We start from the raw sequence: 20,695 nt of genomic DNA on the forward strand, positions 1-20,695 counted from the left end.
GGCACTAAACCCCTCTCTGCCTGAGGATACTCTTTTAAAGGAAAGATAACCAGCTGAGACGCAGATGGTGAATTCCTCCTGAAACTCATATTTCCAACTGGGAAATTATGTTTACATTCATTCCAATTAGAGAGGAAGGGAGCTTAGCCAAACCAGTTTTATATAGGCCTACGTTCCAAATGGTAAACCATTCCCTACACAGTGCACTACTTTTGAAAAGAGCCCTGGAGGAGTGCACTATGTAGGGAATAGGGTGCCATTAGGGAATCGTTTTTACTGTACTTATGCAGACTGATCAAAGAGTGTCTAAGATCAATACCCAGCCTGCCCTGCTCTTCAGATAGCACATCACTGAGGAAAATGAGTGTCTAAGATCAATACCCAGCGTGCTCTGCTCTTCAGATAGCACAGTATATAGGACTAGTCCACTACGTAGGGAACAGGGTGCCCTTTGGGATACAAGCCTAACTCCCTGAGATCTGAGAGTCGGAAATAGAAAGGAAGGAATCAAGCATTAGTTCTGGTGATTGGCAGAGGAACTAACTAACTGGGCCTCTGAATTAGTCTGGTGATTGAAAGAGGAACTAACTAACTGGGCCTCTGAATTAGTCTGGTGATTGGCAGAGGAACTAACTAACTGGGCCTCTGAATTAGTCTGGTGATTGGCAGAGGAACTAACTAACTGGGCCTCTGAATTAGTCTGGTGATTGGCAGAGGAACTAACTAACTGGGCCTCTGAATTAGTCTGGTGATTGGCAGAGTAACTAACTAACTGGGCCTCTGAATTAGTCTGGTGATTGGCAGAGGAACTAACTAACTGGGCCTCTGAATTAGTCTGGTGATTGGCAGAGTAACTAACTAACTGGGCCTCTGAATTAGTATGTTGATTGGCAGAGGAACTAACTAACTGGGCCTCTGAATTAGTCTGGTGATTGGCAGAGTAACTAACTAACTGGGCCTCTGAATTAGTCTGGTGATTGGCAGAGGAACTAACTAACTGGGCCTCTGAATTAGTCTGGTGATTGGCAGAGTAACTAACTAACTGGGCCTCTGAATTAGTCTGGTGATTGGCAGAGTAACTAACTAACTGGGCCTCTGAATTAGTCTGGTGATTGGCAGAGGAACTAACTAACTGGGCCTCTGAATTAGTCTGGTGATTGGCAGAGTAACTAACTAACTGGGCCTCTGAATTAGTCTGGTGATTGGCAGAGGAACTAACTAACTGGGCCTCTGAATTAGTCTGGTGATTGGCAGAGGAACTAACTAACTGGGCCTCTGAATTAGTCTGGTGATTGGCAGAGGAACTAACTAACTGGGCCTCTGAATTAGTCTGGTGATTGGCAGAGGAACTAACTAACTGGGCCTCTGAATTAGTCTGGTGATTGGCAGAGGAACTAACTAACTGGGCCTCTGAATTAGTCTGGTGATTGGCAGAGGAACTAACTAACTGGGCCTCTGAATTAGTCTGGTCCAAGTACTTTCAGAACTGATATTTAATTGAGAAAAATACAACAAAATATCAAATTATTTAAGATATTAATTCAAAACCTTTCGTGGTGAGGAATACACAGGAGATGAACAATGGAAACAAATGAAACCAAACTGAAATGCTTGAATTAGCATAAGTATGGGAAGTGGCCAAGGCTACATACTGGTGTTTCAAGACCAGAGAAATACCCTATACATACTAAAGTTTTGAGTATATTCAAATGAGTGGATTTGGCTATTTCAGCCACACCCGTTGCTGACAGGTGTATCAACTCCAGCACACCACCATGCAATCTCCATAGACAAACATTGGCAGTAGAATGGCCTTACTGAGGAGCTCAGTGACTTTCAACATGGCACCGTCATAGGATGCCATCTTTCCAAAAAGTCAGTTCATCAAATTTCTGCCCTGCTAGAGCTGCCCGGTCAACTGTAAGTGCTGTTATTGTGAAGTGGAAACGTCTAGGAGCAACAGCTGTGTAGTGCTAGGCCACACAAGCTCACAGAACGGGACCGCTGAGTGCTGTAGCGCGTAGCATGTAAAAATAGTCGGTACTCGGTTGCAACACTCACTACCGAGTTACCAAACTGCCTCTAGAAGCAACGTCAGCACATGAACTGTCTGTCGGGAGCTTGATGAAATGGATTTCCATGTCCGAGCAGCATCACACAAGCCTAAGATCACCATGCGCAATGCCAAGCGTTGGCTGGAGTGGTGTAAAGCTTTCCGCCATTGAACTCTGGAGCAGTGGAAACTCGTTCTCTGGAGTGATGAATCACACTTCACCATCTGGCAGTTCGACAGACGAATCTGGGTTTGGCGGATTTCAGGAGAACCCTACCTGCCCCAATGCATAGTGCCAACTGTAAAGTTTGGTGAAGGAGGAATAATGTTCTGGGGCTGTTTTTCATGGTTCGGACCCCTTAGTTCCAGTGAAGGGAAATCGTAACACTACAGCATACAGTGACATTCTAGACAATTCTGTGCTTCCAACTTTGTGGTAACAGTTTGGGGAAGGCCCTTTCCTGTTTCAGCATGACAATGCCCCTATGCACAAAGCGAGGTCCATACAGAAATGGTTTGTTGAGATCTGTGTGGAAGAACTTGACCGGCCTGCGCAGAGCCCTGACCTCAATCCCATTGGGATGAATTGGAACGCCGACTACGAGCCAGGCCTAATCACCCCCAACATCAGTGCCCAACCTCACAAACTCTATTCTGGCTGAATGGAAGCAAGTCCCCGCAGCATGGTTCCAACAACTAGTAGAGAGAGAAAGACAGAGAGACAGAGAGAGAGAGAGAGAGAGAGTGAGAGAGAGAGAGTGAGAGAGACAGAGAGAGACAGAGAGACAGAGAGAGGGCCAGAGAGAAAGAGAGAGGGACAGAGAGAGGGACAGAGAGAGAGTGGGACAGAGAGATAGGGACAGAGAGAGAGAGAGAGGGACAGAGAGATAGGGACAGAGAGAGAGAGAGAGAGGGACAGAGAGATAGAGACAGAGAGAGAGAGAGAGGGACAGAGAGATAGGGACAGAGAGAGAGAGAGAGGGACAGAGAGAGAGAGAGAGAGAAAGAGGGGGCGACAGAGAGAGAGAGAGAAAGAGAGCGAGAGAGAGAGAGAGAGAGAGAGACAGAGACAGAGATAGACAGAGAGAGAGACAGAGAGAGGGACAGAGAGACAGAGAGCGAGAGAGACAGAGAGAGGGAGAGAGAGAGAGAGAGAGAGAGAGAGAGTACTTACAGGTGGTGGGTGTGTTGCAGTCGTGTCCATGTCTGAAGTACTGTGGTTTCTCTATAACAGGTATATGGGTCATTCCTATAACCACCTCGTCAGCCTCGCCGTTGAGGGTACAGGGTGTGATGATGCCATGGTTGACGTGATGAAGAGGACTGGCTGAGTCTTCCTCACCACTGATCGCCGCCACCGGCCCTTGAAGAGGAAGACAAAGTTAATAAATCAAATAAATATAAAGCCCTTTTTACATCAGCAGTCGTCACAAAGTGCTTTACAGTTATGTAGCCGAAGGCCTGCAGAACCACAACACATGGAAATCTCTTTAACCACAATTGGAGCATTTTTTATGTAATATATCTCTATATGCTAAGCAATGTTTAACTCTTAGCTGTGTCTGAGGCAGTTTAGCAATCTGTACGTTTTCTCAGGTCAATCTGTACGTTTTCTCAGGTCAATCTGGACAGTTTTGAAATTCCCCACCATCTTCCTAGTGTGTCAGTACACCGTAATGTCCCATCTTCGATCAATCCCTGAAAATCTGTTTTTGTTTCTCCAGCTTGGCAGTACCGGAGCCAGTCTCTGTATCATCAGTGAGTCACAGGCTCACAATGTGCACTCTGACAGCCTTCATATTCTGAGAGGACGGAAAATAACAACCGAGAGGAAGGGAAAGGACATCCAAGAGGATGGAAAATAACAACCGATAGGAAGGGAAAGGACATCCAAGAGGATGGAAAATAACAACCGAGAGGAAGGGAAAGGACATCCAAGAGGATGGAAAATAACAACCGAGAGGAAGGGAAAGATCATCCAAGAGGAAGGAAATAACATCCAAGAGGAAGGGAAAAAACAACCAAGAGGAAGGGAAAGAACATCCAAGAGGAAGGAAATAACATCCAAGAGGAAGGGAAAGTACATCCAAGAGGAAGGGAAAGAACATCCAAGAGGAAGGGAAAAAACAACCAAGAGGAAGGGAAAGATCATCCAAGAGGAAGGGAAAGATCATCCAAGAGGAAGGGAAAGATCATCCAAGAGGAGGGGAAAAAACTACCAAGAGGAAGGGAAAGATCATCCAAGAGGAAGGGAAAAAACAACCAAGAGGAAGGGAAAGATCATCCAAGAGGAAGGGAAAAAACTACCAAGAGGAAGGGAAAGATCATCCAAGAGGAAGGGAAAGATCATCCAAGAGGAAGGGAAAGATCATCCAAGAGGAAGGGAAAGATCATCCAAGAGGAAGGGAAAGATCATCCAAGAGGAAGAAAAATAACATCCAAGAGGACAGAAAATAACATCCAAGAGGACAGAAAATAACATCCAAGAGGAAGAAAAATAACATCCAAGAGGACAGAAAATAACATCCAAGAGGACAGAAGATAACATCCAAGAGGACAGAAAATAACATCCAAGAGGACAGAAAATAACATCCAAGAGGACAGAAAATAACAACCGAGAGGAAGGAAAATAACAACCGAGAGGAAGGAAAATAACAACCGAGAGGAAGGAAAATAACAACCGAGAGGAAGGAAAATAACATCCAAAAGGACAGAAAATAACATCCAGAATGACAGGGTGATATTGGAGCTGATTTAGTGACATAATGACAGGGTGATATTGGAGCTGATTTAGTGACATAATGACAGGGTGATATTGGAGCTGATTTAGCTAGAGAATGACAGGGTGATATTGGAGCTGATTTAGTGACATAATGACAGGGTGATATTGGAGCTGATTTAGTGACATAATGACAGGGTGATATTGGAGCTGATTTAGTGACATAATGACAGGGTGATATTGGAGCTGATTTAGTGACATAATGACAGGGTGATATTGGAGCTGATTTAGTGAGAGAATGACAGGGTGATATTGGAGCTGATTTAGTGACATAATGACAGGGTGATATTGGAGCTGATTTAGCTAGAGAATGACAGGGTGATATTGGAGCTGATTTAGTGACATAATGACAGGGTGATATTGGAGCTGATTTAGTGACATAATGACAGGGTGATATTGGAGCTGATTTAGTGAGAGAATGACAGGGTGATATTGGAGCTGATTTAGTGACATAATGACAGGGTGATATTGGAGCTGATTTAGTGACATAATGCAAGGGTGATATTGGAGCTGATTTAGTGACATAATGCGAGGGTGATATTGGAGCTGATTTAGTGACATAATGCGAGGGTGATATTGGAGCTGATTTAGCGAGAGAATGACAGGGTGATATTGGAGTTGATTTAGTGAGAGAATGACAGGGTGATATTGGAGTTGATTTAGTGAGAGAATGACAGGGTGATATTGGAGCTGATTCAGTTAGAGAATGACAGGGTGATATTGGAGCTGATTCAGTTAGAGAATGACAGGGTGATATTGGAGCTGATTCAGTTAGAGAATTACAGGGTGATATTGGAGCTGATTCAGTTAGAGAATGACAGGGTGATATTGGAACTAATTTAGTGACATATGACAGGGTGATATTGGGGTTGATTTAGTGAGAGAATGACAGGGTGATATTGGAGCTGATTTAGTGACATAATGACAGGGTGATTTTGGAGCTGATTTAGTGACATAATGACAGGGTGATATTGGAGCTGATTTAGCTAGAGAATGACAGGATGATATTGGAGCTGATTTAGTGACGTAATGACAGGGTGATATTGGAGCTGATTTAGTGACATAATGACAGGGTGATATTGGAGCTGATTTAGTGAGAGAATGACAGGGTGATATTGGAGCTGATTTAGTGACAATGACAGGATGATATTGGAGCTGATTTAGTGACGTAATGACAGGGTGATATTGGAGCTGATTTAGTGAGAGAATGACAGTGTGATAGTGGAGCTGATTTAGTGACATAATGACAGGGTGATATTGGAGCTGATTCAGTTAGAGAATGACAGGGTGATATTGGAGCTGATTTAGTGACATAATGACAGGGTGATATTGGAGCTGATTTAGTGACATAATGACAGGGTGATATTGGAGCTGATTTAGCTAGAGAATGACAGGATGATATTGGAGCTGATTTAGTGACGTAATGACAGGGTGATATTGGAGCTGATTTAGTTAGAGAATGACAGGGTGATATTGGAGCTGATTTAGTGACATAATGACAGGGTGATATTGGGGCTGATTTAGTGAGAGAATGACAGGGTGATATTGGAGCTGATTTAGTGACAATGACAGGATGATATTGGAGCTGATTTAGTGACATAATGCGAGGGTGATATTGGAGCTGATTTAGTGAGAGAATGACAGGGTGATATTGGAGCTGATTTAGTGACATAATGACAGGGTGATATTGGAGCTGATTCAGTTAGAGAATGACAGGGTGATATTGGAGCTGATTCAGTTAGAGAATGACAGGGTGATATTGGAGCTGATTTAGGTAGAGAATGACAGGGTGATATTGGAGCTGATTTAGTGAGAGAATGACAGGATGATATTGGAGCTGATTTAGTGACATAATGACAGGGTGATATTGGAGCTGATTTAGTGAGGGAATGACTGGGCGATATTGGAGCTGATTTAGTGACATAATGACAGGGTGATATTGGAGATGATTTAGTGAGAGAATGACAGGGTGATATTGGAGCTGATTTAGCTAGAGAATGACAGGGTGATATTGGAACTGATTTAGCTAGAGAATGACAGGGTGATATTGGAGCTGATTTAGGTAGAGAATGACAGGGTGATATTGGAGCTGATTCAACCACAAGGTATAGCCTTCTCGTCACCTTGACAACGGAGTAAATAATCATATAGATCCAGTCATACAGTCCTCATTTACGTCCCAAACATTCACCCTATTCCCTACTGAAAATAGTGCACTACTTATGACCAGAGTCCCATCGTAAGTAGTGCACTATGTAGAGAATAGGGTGACATTTAGGTCGTAATCCTATCATCAGGGCCAGCATCTCAACCCTCCAGTTCAGAGAGGTGATAGAACAACATCAGTCTCCTGGGCGTTATGTGAAGTGACCATTTTAAACCACTTGAGGTTCTGTCTGAAGACTCAGCCCCTTGAAATAAATATGGCAGAAAAGGATGATGAATAGGAGAAAACATCTGATGTATTAAAGAAGCCCTGGCATAGAATAAAAAAAGATATGATCGACAGCAGTGGCCTCTGGGATGTGGACGGCCTGGGTCAAAACACACTCACAATCAGAGGCTGTAGACGGCCTGGGTCCATTACTCACTCACAATCAGAGGCTGTAGATGGCCTGGATCCAATACCAACTCACAATCAGAGGCTGTAGATGGCCTAGTTCAATACCCAATCACAATCAGAGGCTGTAGATGGCCAGGATCCAATACCCAATCACAATTAGAGGCTGTAGTTTGCTTGGATCCAATACCAACTCACAATCAGAGGCTGTAGATGGCCTGGATCCAATACCCAAAACACAATCAGAGGCTATAGATGGCCTAGTTCAATACCCACTCACAATCAGAGGCTGTAGACGGCCTGGTTCAAAACACACTCACAATCAGAGGCTGTAGACGGCCTGGGTCCAATACCCACTCACAATCAGAGGCTGTAGATGTTCTGGGTCCAATACCCACTCACAATCAGAGGCTGTAGATGGCCTGGGTCCATTACCCACTCACAATCAGAGGCTGTGGATGGCCTGGGTCCATTACCCACTCACAATCAGAGGCTGTGGATGGCCTGGGTCAATACCCACTCACAATCAGAGGCTTTAGATGTTCTGGGTCCAATACCCACTCACAATCAGAGGCTGTAGATGTTCTGGGTCCAATACCCACTCACAATCAGAGGCTGTAGATGTTCTGGGTCCAATACCCACTCACAATCAGAGGCTGTAGACGGCCTGGGTCCAATACCCACTCACAATCAGAGGCTGTAGATATTCTGGGTCCAATACCCACTCACAATCAGAGGCTGTAGATGTTCTGGGTCCAATAGTACCTTATTGGCTCTGGTCAAAGTAGTCAACATCCTGCAGACTGCATCAATGCTACCTGGCGTCTGATAAAAACCTCCCTGTGGTCTCTGGAAGGAGTTTGATCATTTGAAAAGTTTCAGTTCTCTGAACTATGAGCACTACGGCTACACTACACACTCAGAGGTTACATCCCAAATCGCAACCTATTTCCTATATATAATATTTTTGTCCAGCTCTGCACAATGCTACAGCACTACGTTTCTGTCTGGCTCCCAACTAAGAACCCACTCAGAAATGTCTCCCTGGGAGGGCCAGATTACAGAGAAGAGGTAAAGGGAGGATGGGAGAACAGGAGAAGTTGGGCTGTTGAGTGATAACATCCTGCAGACTGGATCAATGCTACCTGACGCTGAAGAAAACCTCCCTGTGGTCTCTGGAAGAAGTTATATAAGTTGCAGTAGCTGTGAATGGGTTCTGACGCTGAAGAAAACGTCCCTGTGGTCTCTGGAAGGAGTTTTATAAGATGTAGTAGCTGTGAATTGGGTTCTGAGACAGCATATCTCCAGTAGAATATATCTAAGCTTGTGTCCCAATTTGCACCGTATTCAGTGCACTACTTTTAACCAGGGCGCCGGTCCAAGGTAATGCAGTATATAGAGGATAGGGTGCCATCTGGGAAGCAGACTAAGAGCAGAGGTATTCCATCAGATCAACTCTGATGTACTCTAAAGAAACACACACAATGAAACAGTGCAACTTTCTCCAGTCAAGTTCTGTCCCTTAGCAGGAAGTCAGACTGCGGTGTGAGAGACACTGTTTTACAGTTGTAGTTGTTGGCTTTAGAGTGAGTATTTCTCAGAGACAAAACCCTCCTATAGAAGTTGTGACTTGTGTTTGTTGGAGTTAACACCTGAATATTATTTAGCAGTCCTCCACTATGAAGAGAACAGGAAGTCATGTGACCAGAGCCCTATAGCCCCTGGTCAGAAGTCCCCCATACATGAAGGGCACTTTTCGGCATTTTCTGTATAATCGATGAGAATCTCCATATTGCAAATGTACAGTCCCTTACTAGGCGTCCGTGAATGCTTTTAAAAAATTGCTGATGGTGGCGGGCCATGCACCAGAGCTAGATCTTCCGGGAAGTCAAACGAAGTCTCTCGGACATTCGGTTTCCGTTTTACAATTTTTTTAAATGTTGGTCATTTTTCCTCTGTCACGGTAAATTCCACCCGATGGTGTATGGAATCTTATTGCAAATGTACAAAACATCACCAATCACGACATGGCCATTTCTCCTAAATGGAAAAGACTTCGAAGATGAAACTTGGTGAGCATAGGTTTGGACTAATGGGCTGTTAGCCCAGAAACAAGATGATGTTGAGGCCTCAACGCTTTTTGAGTTAAGTCCATTTTTCTGGGATTAAAGGTCAAAATGAAAATAAAGTGCTAATTTGACCGGCTCACATCAAAGTACATGAACCTACGGTGTCAGGAAAAAAAGAATCAGCCATTTATTTTTTGTAATTTACGAGAAATCGTACAATGTACAATTGGTGATGGTCAATGAAATGTGTTAGATCCAGTTGCAGCGTGTTCAAACGAATCCGTTAAGGTGGGTTCGGAGCGCTGCGAAATTTGTGATTTTCTGAAATAACACACACTCATTCAACCCTCTGTAAATCAGTCAGTTCTTAATGTAAAGACTTAAAGCTCAATATTTTGTCAGAGCCTACCCCAAGGAGGATATGTGTTCACTTTCAGCTTCCTGTATCAATCGGAAGTGCCTTAAATTGGGGTCATAGAGGCTGTTTCGAAGGGTTTAAAAGGTCAGCTCTTTCCAAAACTTCATATGTGTGGTTAGGCAACCCTCATGAACTGTAAATCAGTCATTTCTCCCATCATATTTCCAAAAAAAACGCACACACACACACACACACACATATAGCAAGGATGGAGTGACACAGTGTGGGGCTTAGAGACACAGAGCCTGCAATAGTTGTTTTTTCGAATTATCAAAGAACCGTCAGACCTAGAGCTCTGACACTTTAGAAACCTGTTCTAGAGTTCAAGTCGATAGTGCGTGGTGAGTTATGTGGCTCTAGAAAGTTCTCAGACCAAGAAACAGCCTTGTACATTTGCAATAACTTCAATTCATTTTTACCATCACGAAAATGACGTCATTTAGAAAAGTCCCAGAGTTGTATGACTGGGTGCACCGCCTCGGCCCATAGAGACGGACCCCAATGTTTCTGTCCGATAGCTCATTCAAGGACCCCATAGCAACGCCCGGGAAAAGTGGATTTTCAGCACCAATTAAGGTTGCTGCTCGGCTTCGAATGACCTATCAAGCTGAAACTCGGGTTTCGGGGTCGCCTCAGTTAGGCCTACACAATGTCAGAACTGGACCCGCAGCTAGAACGTAACTACGTGTTTTATGTTTTTATTATGTTTTAACCTCTCTAGGGAGGGTGGGACGCTACCGTACCACCTGGCCAACATCCAGTGAAATTGCAGAGCGCCAAATTCAAAAACAGAAATACTCATTATAAAAATTCATAAAACATACAAGTGTTATACATCGGTTTAAAGATCACCTTCTTGTTAATCCAACCACGGTGTTAGATTTCAAAAAGGCTTTACGGCGAAAGCATACCATGCGATTATCTGAGAACAGCGCCCAGAAGACAAATCATTACAAACAGTTACCAGCCAAGTAGAGGAGTTACACAAGTCAGAAATAGTGATACACTTAATCTCTTACCTTTGATGATCTTCATATGGTTACACTCACAAGACTCCCATTTACTCAATAAACCTCAGTTTTGTTCAGTAATCCACAGGCTCAAAGGCAGTCACATCAAACAGACGAAAAATCCGAAAAGCATCAGTAAAGTTCGTAAAAACATGTCAAACGATGTTTATAATCAATCCTCATGTTGTTTTTAGTCATAATAATCAATAACATTTCAACCGGGCTTTGTCAATTTAAAAAGAAAACAAGAAAGTCGTGCTCTCTGTCGTGCGCTTTAAAAAGCTCTGGGATACTGGTCAGACTGGTCTTATTCGAATACAAGCCTGAAACAATTTCTAAAGACTCTTGACATCTAGTGGAAGCCATAGGGAGTGCAATTTGAGTCCTAAGTCAATGGATACTGTAATGGCATTCAATAGAAAACTACAAAATAAATCCCACATCCTGTATTTTTCTCAGGTTTTCGCCTGCCATATCAGCTCTGTTATACTCACATACATTATTTTTAACAGTTTTGGAAACTGTAGAGTGTTTTCTATCCAAATATGCATATCCTAGCTTCTGGGCCTGAGTAGCAGGATATTTTGGTTTGGGCACACTTTTCATCCGGAGTGAATTTAAACAGAAGACGCTGCGAATTTTGGACCTGCTCTGAAATATGTGATATTTGGCTTCTAACCAAGTTGGACCAAGTTGGTTTGGTGTCAGTTTGCATCAGTTTGGTGTCAGAATGATATCTTATTGACTGATGGATGCTGACTTGCTGGCTGACTTTTGTACATTTGCAATAAGATTCGACATTGAAAAAACATCACAAAATGGACATGACGAAATCAACACAACGAGCGATGGAGAGGAACCACTCTCAGTGCCCGGCCATCCTAAGTTCATTGGGCCAGTCAATTTCGGATTTCTGCAGTATTTTTGAGCATGTCAAATTCGTGATGGTAAATGCACATTGAAACATATTGCAAATGGACAGCCGTGCGCCTGGTGATTGGAACGAGTTACAAGGAGAACATTTTAAAAATGGTTTTGAAGGGTGCAAGGGGTCCACGGCTGGGTAGGGAGCACCCACCACCCGTGCCCATCCAATAGGGTGCGCCCCTGGTCATTTTGGACGTTTTTCAAAAAATCGTTAAAAGACCACAGAGTCCCACTTCTTTCTCACCATGCATGACAAATAGACCTAGGTGTATTCAGGGCTTAACCTTTTTGGAATAGGGGGCAGCATTTTCACTTTTGGATGAATAGCGTGCCCAGAGTGAACTGCCTCCTACTCTGTCCCAGATGCTAATATATGCATATTCTTATTAGTATTGAATAGAACACACTCTGAAGTTTCTAAAACTGTTTGAATGATGTCTGTGAGTATAACAGAACTCATATGGTAGGTGAAAACCTGAGAAAAATCCAACTAGGAAGTGGGAAATCTGAGATTTGTAGTTTTTCAACTCAGCCCCCATTGAAGATACAGTGCCTTGCGAAAGTATTCGGCCCCCTTGAACTTTGTGACCTTTTGCCACATTTCAGGCTTCAAACATAAAGATATAAAACTGTATTTTTTTGTGAAGAATCAACAACAAGTGGGACAAGTTAAACAAGTTTGAAATATCCAATAAATGTCGTTCCACTTCATGATTGTGTCCCACTTGTTGTTGTTGTTGTCTTCACAAAAAAATACAGTTTTATATCTTTATGTTTGAAGCCTGAAATGTGGCAAAGGTCGCAAAGTTCAAGGGGGCCGAATACTTTCGCAAGGCACTGTACAGGGTGATATTAGTTATGTTTCACTTCCCAAGGCTTCCACTAGATGTCAACAGTATTTAGAACCTGTTTTGAGGATTATACTCTAAAGGAGGGGCTCATAAGGGCTCTTTGAGTGAGTGGTCTGGCAGAGTGCCACAGCCCCAGTCTGGCGCGCTCACGTGAACGGTAGCTTCGTTCCACTTCAATTGTACAGACATAGGAATTGTCCGGTTGGAACATTAATGAAGTTCTATGTTAATTAAAAACATGCTAAAGATTGATTCCATACTTAGGTTGGCATGTTTCTACGGGCTGTAACGGAACTTTTTGAACTTTTCATCCAATGTTCGGCGCGACCTGTACGCGCTTTTGGATTTGTTTACCAAATGCCCTAACAAAAGAAGATATTTGGACATAACTGACATTATTGAACAAATCAAACATTTATGGTGGAACTGGGATTCCTGGTAGTGCATTATGATGAAGATCATCAAAGGTAAGTGAATATTTAAAATGCTATTTCTGAGTAATGTTGACTACCCAATATGGAGGGTATCTTTTTGGCTGCTTTGTTGTCTAAAGGCTGTACTCAGATTATTGCATGGTTTGCTTTCTCCGTAAAGTTTTTTTGAAATCTGACACAGCGGTTGCATTAAGGGGAAGTTTATCTTAAGTTCCATGTATAATAGTCACATTTTTATCAATGTTTATTATGAGTATTTCTGTAAATTGTTGTGGCTCTCTGCATTATCACCGCATGTTTTAGAACTACTGAACGTAACGTGCCAATGTAGACTCAGATTTTTTTATATAAATATGAACTTTATCAAACAAAACTGTTACGGTGAGTGAATGAGGACCCAAAAGCGAACTAACTTAAACAGAGCTTCTTTAATAACCAAACTGTGGTAGGCTCAGATAGACCGGCAGATTCCGACAGGACAGGACAAGGTTACAGCAAACATGACGATAGTCTGGCTCAGGCATGAAACACAACAAACAAGAATCCGACAAGGACAGGAACAAAAACAGAGAGAGATATAGGGACCTAATCAGAGGGAAAAAGGGAACAGGTGGGAAACGGGGTGAATGGGTAGTTAGGAGGAGACAAGGCACAGCTGGGGGAAAGAGGGGGAGAAAAGGTAACCTAACAACGACCAGCAGAGGGAGACAGGGTGAAGGGAAAGGACAGAAACACACAACATGACAATACATGACAGTACCCCCCCACTCACCGAGCGCCTCCTGGCGCACTCGAGGAGGAAACCTGGCGGCAACGGAGGAAATCCTCGATCAGCGCACGGTCCAGCACGTCCCGAGAGGGAACCCAACTCCTCTCCTCAGGACCGTACCCCTCCCAATCAACGAGGTACTGGTGACCACGGCCCCGAGGACGCATGTCCAAAATCCTGCGGACCCTGTAGATGGGTGCGCCCTCGACAAGGATGGGGGGGGGGGGGGGGGGGGGGGAAGACGAGCGGGGGCGCGAAGAACGGGCTTAACACAGGAGACATGGAAGACCGGGTGGACGCGACGAAGATATCGCGGAAGAAGAAGTCGAACTGCGACAGGATTAATGACCCGAGAAATACGGAACGGACCAATGAACCGCGGGGTCAACTTGCGAGAAGCCGTCTTAAGGGGAAGGTTCTGAGTGGAGAGCCAAACTCTCTGACCGCGACAATATCTAGGACTCTTAGTTCTACGCTTATTAGCAGCCCTCACAGTCTGCGTCCTATAACGGCAAAGTGCAGACCTGACCCTCTTCCAGGTGCGCTCGCAACGTTGGACAAAAGCCTGAGCGGAGGGGACGCTGGACTCGGCTCAACTGAGATGAGAACAGCGGAGGCTGGTACCCGAGGCTACTCTGAAAAGGAGATAGCCCGGTCGCAGACGAAGGAAGCGAGTTGTGGGCGTATTCTGCCCAGGGGAGCTGTTCTGACCAAGACGCAGGGTTGCGAAAAGAAAGACTGCGTAAGATGCGACCAATAGTCTGATTGGCCCGTTCTGCTTGACCGTTAGACTGGGGGTGAAAGCCGGAAGAGAGACTGACGGAAGCCCCAATCAAACGGCAAAACTCCCTCCAAAATTGAGACGTGAATTGCGGACCTCTGTCCGAAACGACGTCTGACGGAAGGCCATGAATTCTGAAAACATTCTCGATGATGATTTGTGCCGTCTCTTTAGCAGAAGGAAGCTTAGCAAGGGGAATGAAATGAGCCGCCTTAGAGAACCTATCGACAACCGTAAGAATAACAGTCTTCCCCGCTGACGAAGGCAGTCCGGTGACAAAATCTAAGGCGATGTGAGACCACGGTCGAGAGGGAATGGGAAGCGGCCTGAGACGGCCGGCAGGAGGGGAGTTACCGGACTTAGTCTGCGCGCAGACCGAACAAGCAGCCACGAAACGACGCGTGTCATGCTCCCGGGTGGGCCACCAAAAACGCTGGCGAATGGAAGCAAGCGTACCCCGAACGCCAGGGTGGCCGGCTAACTTGGCAGAGTGAGCCCACTGAAGAACGGCCAGACGAGTAGGAACGGGAACGAAAAGAAGGTTCCTAGGACAAGCGCGCAGCGACGGAGTGTGAGTGAGCGCTTGCTTTACCTGCCTCTCAATTCCCCAGACAGTCAACCCGACAACACGCCCCTCAGGGAGAATCCCCTCGGGGTCAGTGGAGGCTACTGAAGAACTGAAGAGACGAGATAAAGCATCAGGCTTGGTGTTCTTAGAGCCCGGACGATAAGAAATCACGAACTCGAAACGAGCGAAAAACAGCGCCCAACGCGCCTGACGCGCATTAAGTCGTTTGGCAGAACGGATGTACTCAAGGTTCCTATGGTCAGTCCAAACGACAAAAGGAACGGTCGCCCCCTCCAACCACTGTCGCCATTCGCCTAGGGCTAACCGGATGGCGAGCAGTTCGCGGTTTCCCACATCATAGTTACGTTCCGACGGCGACAGGCGATGAGAAAAATACGCGCATGGGTGGACCTTGTCGTCAGAGAGGGAGCGCTGAGAAAGAATGGCTCCCACGCCCACCTCTGACGCGTCAACCTCGACAACGAACTGTCTAGAGACGTCAGGTGTAACAAGGATAGGAGCGGATGTAAAACGATTCTTGAGGAGATCAAAAGCTCCCTGGGCGGAAACGGACCACTTAAAGCACGTCTTGACAGAAGTAAGGGCTGTGAGAGGAGCTGCCACCTGACCGAAATTACGGATGAAACGACGATAGAAGTTCGCGAAGCCGAGAAAGCGCTGCAGCTCGACGCGTGACTTAGGGGCGGGCCAATCAATGACAGCTTGGACCTTAGCGGGATCCATCTTAATGCCTTCAGCGGAAATAACAGAACCGAGAAATGTGACGGAGGAGGCATGAAAAGTGCACTTCTCAGCCTTCACAAAAAGACAATTCTCTAAAAGGCGCTGGAGGACACGTCGAACGTGCTGAAGATGAATCTGGAGTGACGGTGAAAAAATCAGGATATCGTCAAGGTAAACGAAAACAAAGATGTTCAGCATGTCTCTCAGGACATCATTGACTAATGCCTGAAAGACAGCTGGAGCGTTAGCGAGGCCGAAAGGAAGAACCCGGTATTCAAAGTGCCCTAACGGAGTGTTAAACGCCGTCTTCCACTCGTCCCCCTCCCTGATGCGCACGAGATGGTAAGCGTTACGAAGGTCCAACTTAGTGAAAAACCTGGCTCCCTGCAGGATCTCGAAGGCTGAAGACATAAGAGGAAGCGGATAACGATTCTTAACTGTTATGTCATTCAGCCCTCGATAATCTATGCAGGGGCGCAGAGACCCGTCCTTCTTCTTGACAAAAAAAAACCCCGCTCCGGCGGGAGAGGAGGAGGGAACTATGGTACCGGCGTCAAGAGCTACAGACAAATAATCCTCGAGAGCCTTACGTTCGGGAGCCGACAGAGAGTATAGTCTACCCCGGGGGGGAGTGGTTCCCGGAAGGAGATCAATACTACAATCATACGACCGGTGTGGAGGAAGAGAGGTGGCCCTGGACCGACTGAACACCGTGCGCAGATCGTGATATTCCTCCGGCACCCCTGTCAAATCACCAGGCTCCTCCTGTGAAGAAGAGACAGAGGAAACAGGAGGGATAGCAGACATTAAACATTTCACATGACAAGAGACGTTCCAGGAGAGGATAGAATTACTAGACCAATTAATGGAAGGATTATGACAAACTAGCCAGGGATGGCCCAAAACAACAGGTGTAAAAGGTGAACGAAAAATCAAAAAAGAAATGGTTTCGCTATGATTACCAGAAACAGTGAGGGTTAAAGGTAGCGTCTCACGCTGAATCCTGGGGAGAGAACTACCATCCAGGGCGAACAAGGCCGTGGACTCCCTTAACTGTCTGAGAGGAATGTCATGTTCCCGAGCCCAGGTCTCGTCCATAAAACAGCCCTCCGCCCCAGAGTCTATTAAGGCACTGCAGGAAGCTGACGAACCGGTCCAGCGTAGATGGACCGACAAGGTAGTGCAGGATCTTGAAGGAGAGACAGGAGTAGTAGCGCTCACCAGTAGCCCTCCGCTTACTGATGAGCTCTGGCTTTTACTGGACATGAAGTGACAAAATGACCAGCAGAACCGCAATAGAGACAGAGGCGGTTGGTGATTCTCCGTTCCCTCTCCTTAGTCGAGACGCGGATACCTCCCAGCTGCATAGGCTCAGCTCCCGAGCCGGCAGAGGAAGATGGTAGTGATGCGGAGAGGGGGGCAACGGAGAACGCGAGCTCCTTTCCACGAGCTCGGTGACGAAGATCAACCCGTCGCTCAATGCGAATAGCGAGTTCAATCAAGGAATCCACGCTGGAAGGAACCTCCCGGGAGAGAATCTCATCCTTTACCTCTGCGCGGAGACCCTCCAGAAGACGAGCGAGCAAAGCCGGCTCGTTCCAGCCACTGGAGGCAGCAAGAGTGCGAAACTCAATAGAGTAGTCTGTTATGGATCGATTGCCTTGACATAGGGAAGACAGGGCCCTGGAAGCCTCCTCCCCAAAAACAGATCGATCAAAAACCCGTATCATCTCCTCCTTAAAGTCCTGATACTGGTTAGTACACTCAGCCCTTGCCTCCCAGATTGCCGTGCCCCACTCACGAGCCCGTCCAGTAAGGAGAGATATGACGTAGGCGACACGAGCAGTGCTCCTGGCGTAAGTGTTGGGCTGGAGAGAAAACACAATATCACACTGGGTGAGGAACGAGCGGCATTCAGTGGGCTCCCCAGAGTAACACGGCGGGTTATTGATTCTGGGCTCCGGAGATTCGAAAGCCCTGGAAGTGGCCGGTGGATCGAGGCGGAGATGGTGAACCTGTTCTGTGAGGTTGGAGACTTGGGTGGCCAGGGTCTCAACGGCATGTCGAGCAGCAGACAATTCCTGCTCGTGTCTGCCTAGCATCGCTCCCTGGATCTCGACGGCTGAGTGGAGAGGATCCGAAGTCGCTGGGTCCATTCTTGGTCGGATTCTTCTGTTACGGTGAGTGAATGAGGACCCAAAAGCGAACTAACTTAAACAGAGCTTCTTTAATAACCAAACTGTGGTAGGCTCAGATAGACCGGCAGATTCCGACAGGACAGGACAAGGTTACAGCAAACATGACGATAGTCTGGCTCAGGCATGAAACACAACAAACAAGAATCCGACAAGGACAGGAACAAAAACAGAGAGAGATATAGGGACCTAATCAGAGGGAAAAAGGGAACAGGTGGGAAACGGGGTGAATGGGTAGTTAGGAGGAGACAAGGCACAGCTGGGGGAAAGAGGGGGAGAAAAGGTAACCTAACAACGACCAGCAGAGGGAGACAGGGTGAAGGGAAAGGACAGAAACACACAACATGACAATACATGACAAAAACATACATGTATTGTGTAACATGAAGTCCTATGAGTGTGTTTTGATGAAGATCATCAAAGGTTAGTGATTAATTTTATCTCTATTTCTGCTTTTTGTGACTCCTCCCTTTGGCTGAAAAAAACAGCTGTGTTTTCTGTGGCTTGGTGGTGACCTAACATAATCGTTTGTGGTGCTTTTGCTGTAAATCCTTTTTGAAATCAGACACTGTGGCTGGATTGAAGAGAATTGTATCTTTAAAATGGTGTAAATTTAATTATGAGATTTTTGTTGTTTTGAATTAGGTGCCCTGCACTTTCACTGGCTGTTATGGGGGGTTACGCTAGAAAGGTTAACATAGTGATATATATCATCTGGGCAGTATAAATGCCATTTGGACATGGTTCACTGACTTTTGGGTTTTGAAACCGATTTCCTATGATCATATATGGCAAATGGACATAACATCCTGATCTGGCACTTTCAATACGTTCATATTGCATTTCGACATTTCTTATGGCATTTGGCAATGGTTCACTGACTTTTGACTGACTTATGACTTCCTATGATATCATATTGCAAATGGACAAAACATATGCCTTATGGACAAGAAAAAATAATATGACAATAATATATGACTAAGGTATGTTCATACAGTTCTTATACATGTATAATGTACCAAAAAAAATGAAAGAATTTTGAAAAACGGTCCAAAAGCACTTTTTTAGAGGGTGATACATTTTTTATTTTTTTATTTCACTAGTATCACTACAGACAGTATTGGTTCATGTCCCGTCCCTAGTATCACTACAGACAGTATTGGTTCATGTCCCGTCCCTAGTATCACTACAGACAGTATTGGTTCATGTCCCCTCCCTAACATCACTCTACAGACAGTATTGGTTCATGTCCCCTCCCTAACATCACTCTACAGACAGTATTGGTTCATGTCCCCTCCCTAGTATCACTACAGACAGTATTGGTTCTGAGTTCATGTCCCCTCCCTAACATCACTCTACAGACAGTATTGGTTCTGTGTTCATGTCCCCTCCCTAGTATCACTACAGACAGTATTGGTTCTGTGTTCATGTCCCCTCCATAACATCACACTACAGACAGTATTGGTTCATGTCCCATCCCTAGTACCTCCACAGACAGTATTGGTTCTGTGTTCATGTCCCCTCCCTAGTATCACTACAGACAATATTGGTTCATGTCCCCTCCCTAACATCACTCTACAGACAGTATTGGTTCATGTTCCCTCCCTAACATCACTCTCCAGACAGTATTGGTTTATGTCCCCTCCCTAGTATCACTACAGACAGTATTGGTTCATGTCCCCTCCCTAGTATCACTACAGACAGTATTGGTTCATGTCCCGTCCCTAGTATCACTACAGACAGTATTGGTTCATGTCCCGTCCCTAGTATCACTACAGACAGTATTGGTTCATGTCCCCTCCCTAACATCACTCTACAGACAGTATTGGTTCATGTCCCCTCCCTAACATCACTCTACAGACAGTATTGGTTCATGTCCCCTCCCTAGTATCACTACAGACAGTATTGGTTCTGAGTTCATGTCCCCTCCCTAACATCACTCTACAGACAGTATTGGTTCTGTGTTCATGTCCCCTCCCTAGTATCACTACAGACAGTATTGGTTCTGTGTTCATGTCCCCTCCATAACATCACACTACAGACAGTATTGGTTCATGTCCCATCCCTAGTACCTCCACAGACAGTATTGGTTCTGTGTTCATGTCCCCTCCCTAGTATCACTACAGACAATATTGGTTCATGTCCCCTCCCTAACATCACTCTACAGACAGTATTGGTTCATGTCCCTTCCCTAGTATCACTACAGACAGTATTGGTTCATGTCCCGTCCCTAGTATCACTACAGACAGTATTGGTTCATGTCCCCTCCCTAGTATCACTCTACAGACAGTATTGGTTCATGTCCCCTCCCTAGTATCACTACAGACAGTATTGGTTCTGAGTTCATGTCCCCTCCCTAACATCACTCTACAGACAGTATTGGTTCTGTGTTCATGTCCCCTCCCTAGTATCACTACAGACAGTATTGGTTCTGTGTTCATGTCCCCTCCATAACATCACACTACAGACAGTATTGGTTCATGTCCCATCCCTAGTACCTCCACAGACAGTATTGGTTCTGTGTTCATGTCCCCTCC

General features: G+C 45.4%; 1 protein-coding gene across 1 annotated transcript in view; it reads right to left on the minus strand.

Annotated features, from left to right (window-relative positions):
• Window positions 1–20,695, minus strand: part of LOC139384431 (NT-3 growth factor receptor-like) — a 141,719-nt gene that overhangs the window by 38,724 nt on the left and 82,300 nt on the right. Inside the window, exon 12 of the mRNA XM_071129196.1 lies at window positions 3,228–3,416. Within this exon, the coding sequence (XP_070985297.1) occupies window positions 3,228–3,416 (189 nt within the window). The remainder of the gene's footprint in view (window positions 1–3,227; window positions 3,417–20,695) is intronic.

This window comes from Oncorhynchus clarkii, chromosome 26, assembly GCF_045791955.1.
Source record: "Oncorhynchus clarkii lewisi isolate Uvic-CL-2024 chromosome 26, UVic_Ocla_1.0, whole genome shotgun sequence".
NCBI classification, from domain to species: Eukaryota; Metazoa; Chordata; class Actinopteri; order Salmoniformes; family Salmonidae; genus Oncorhynchus; species Oncorhynchus clarkii.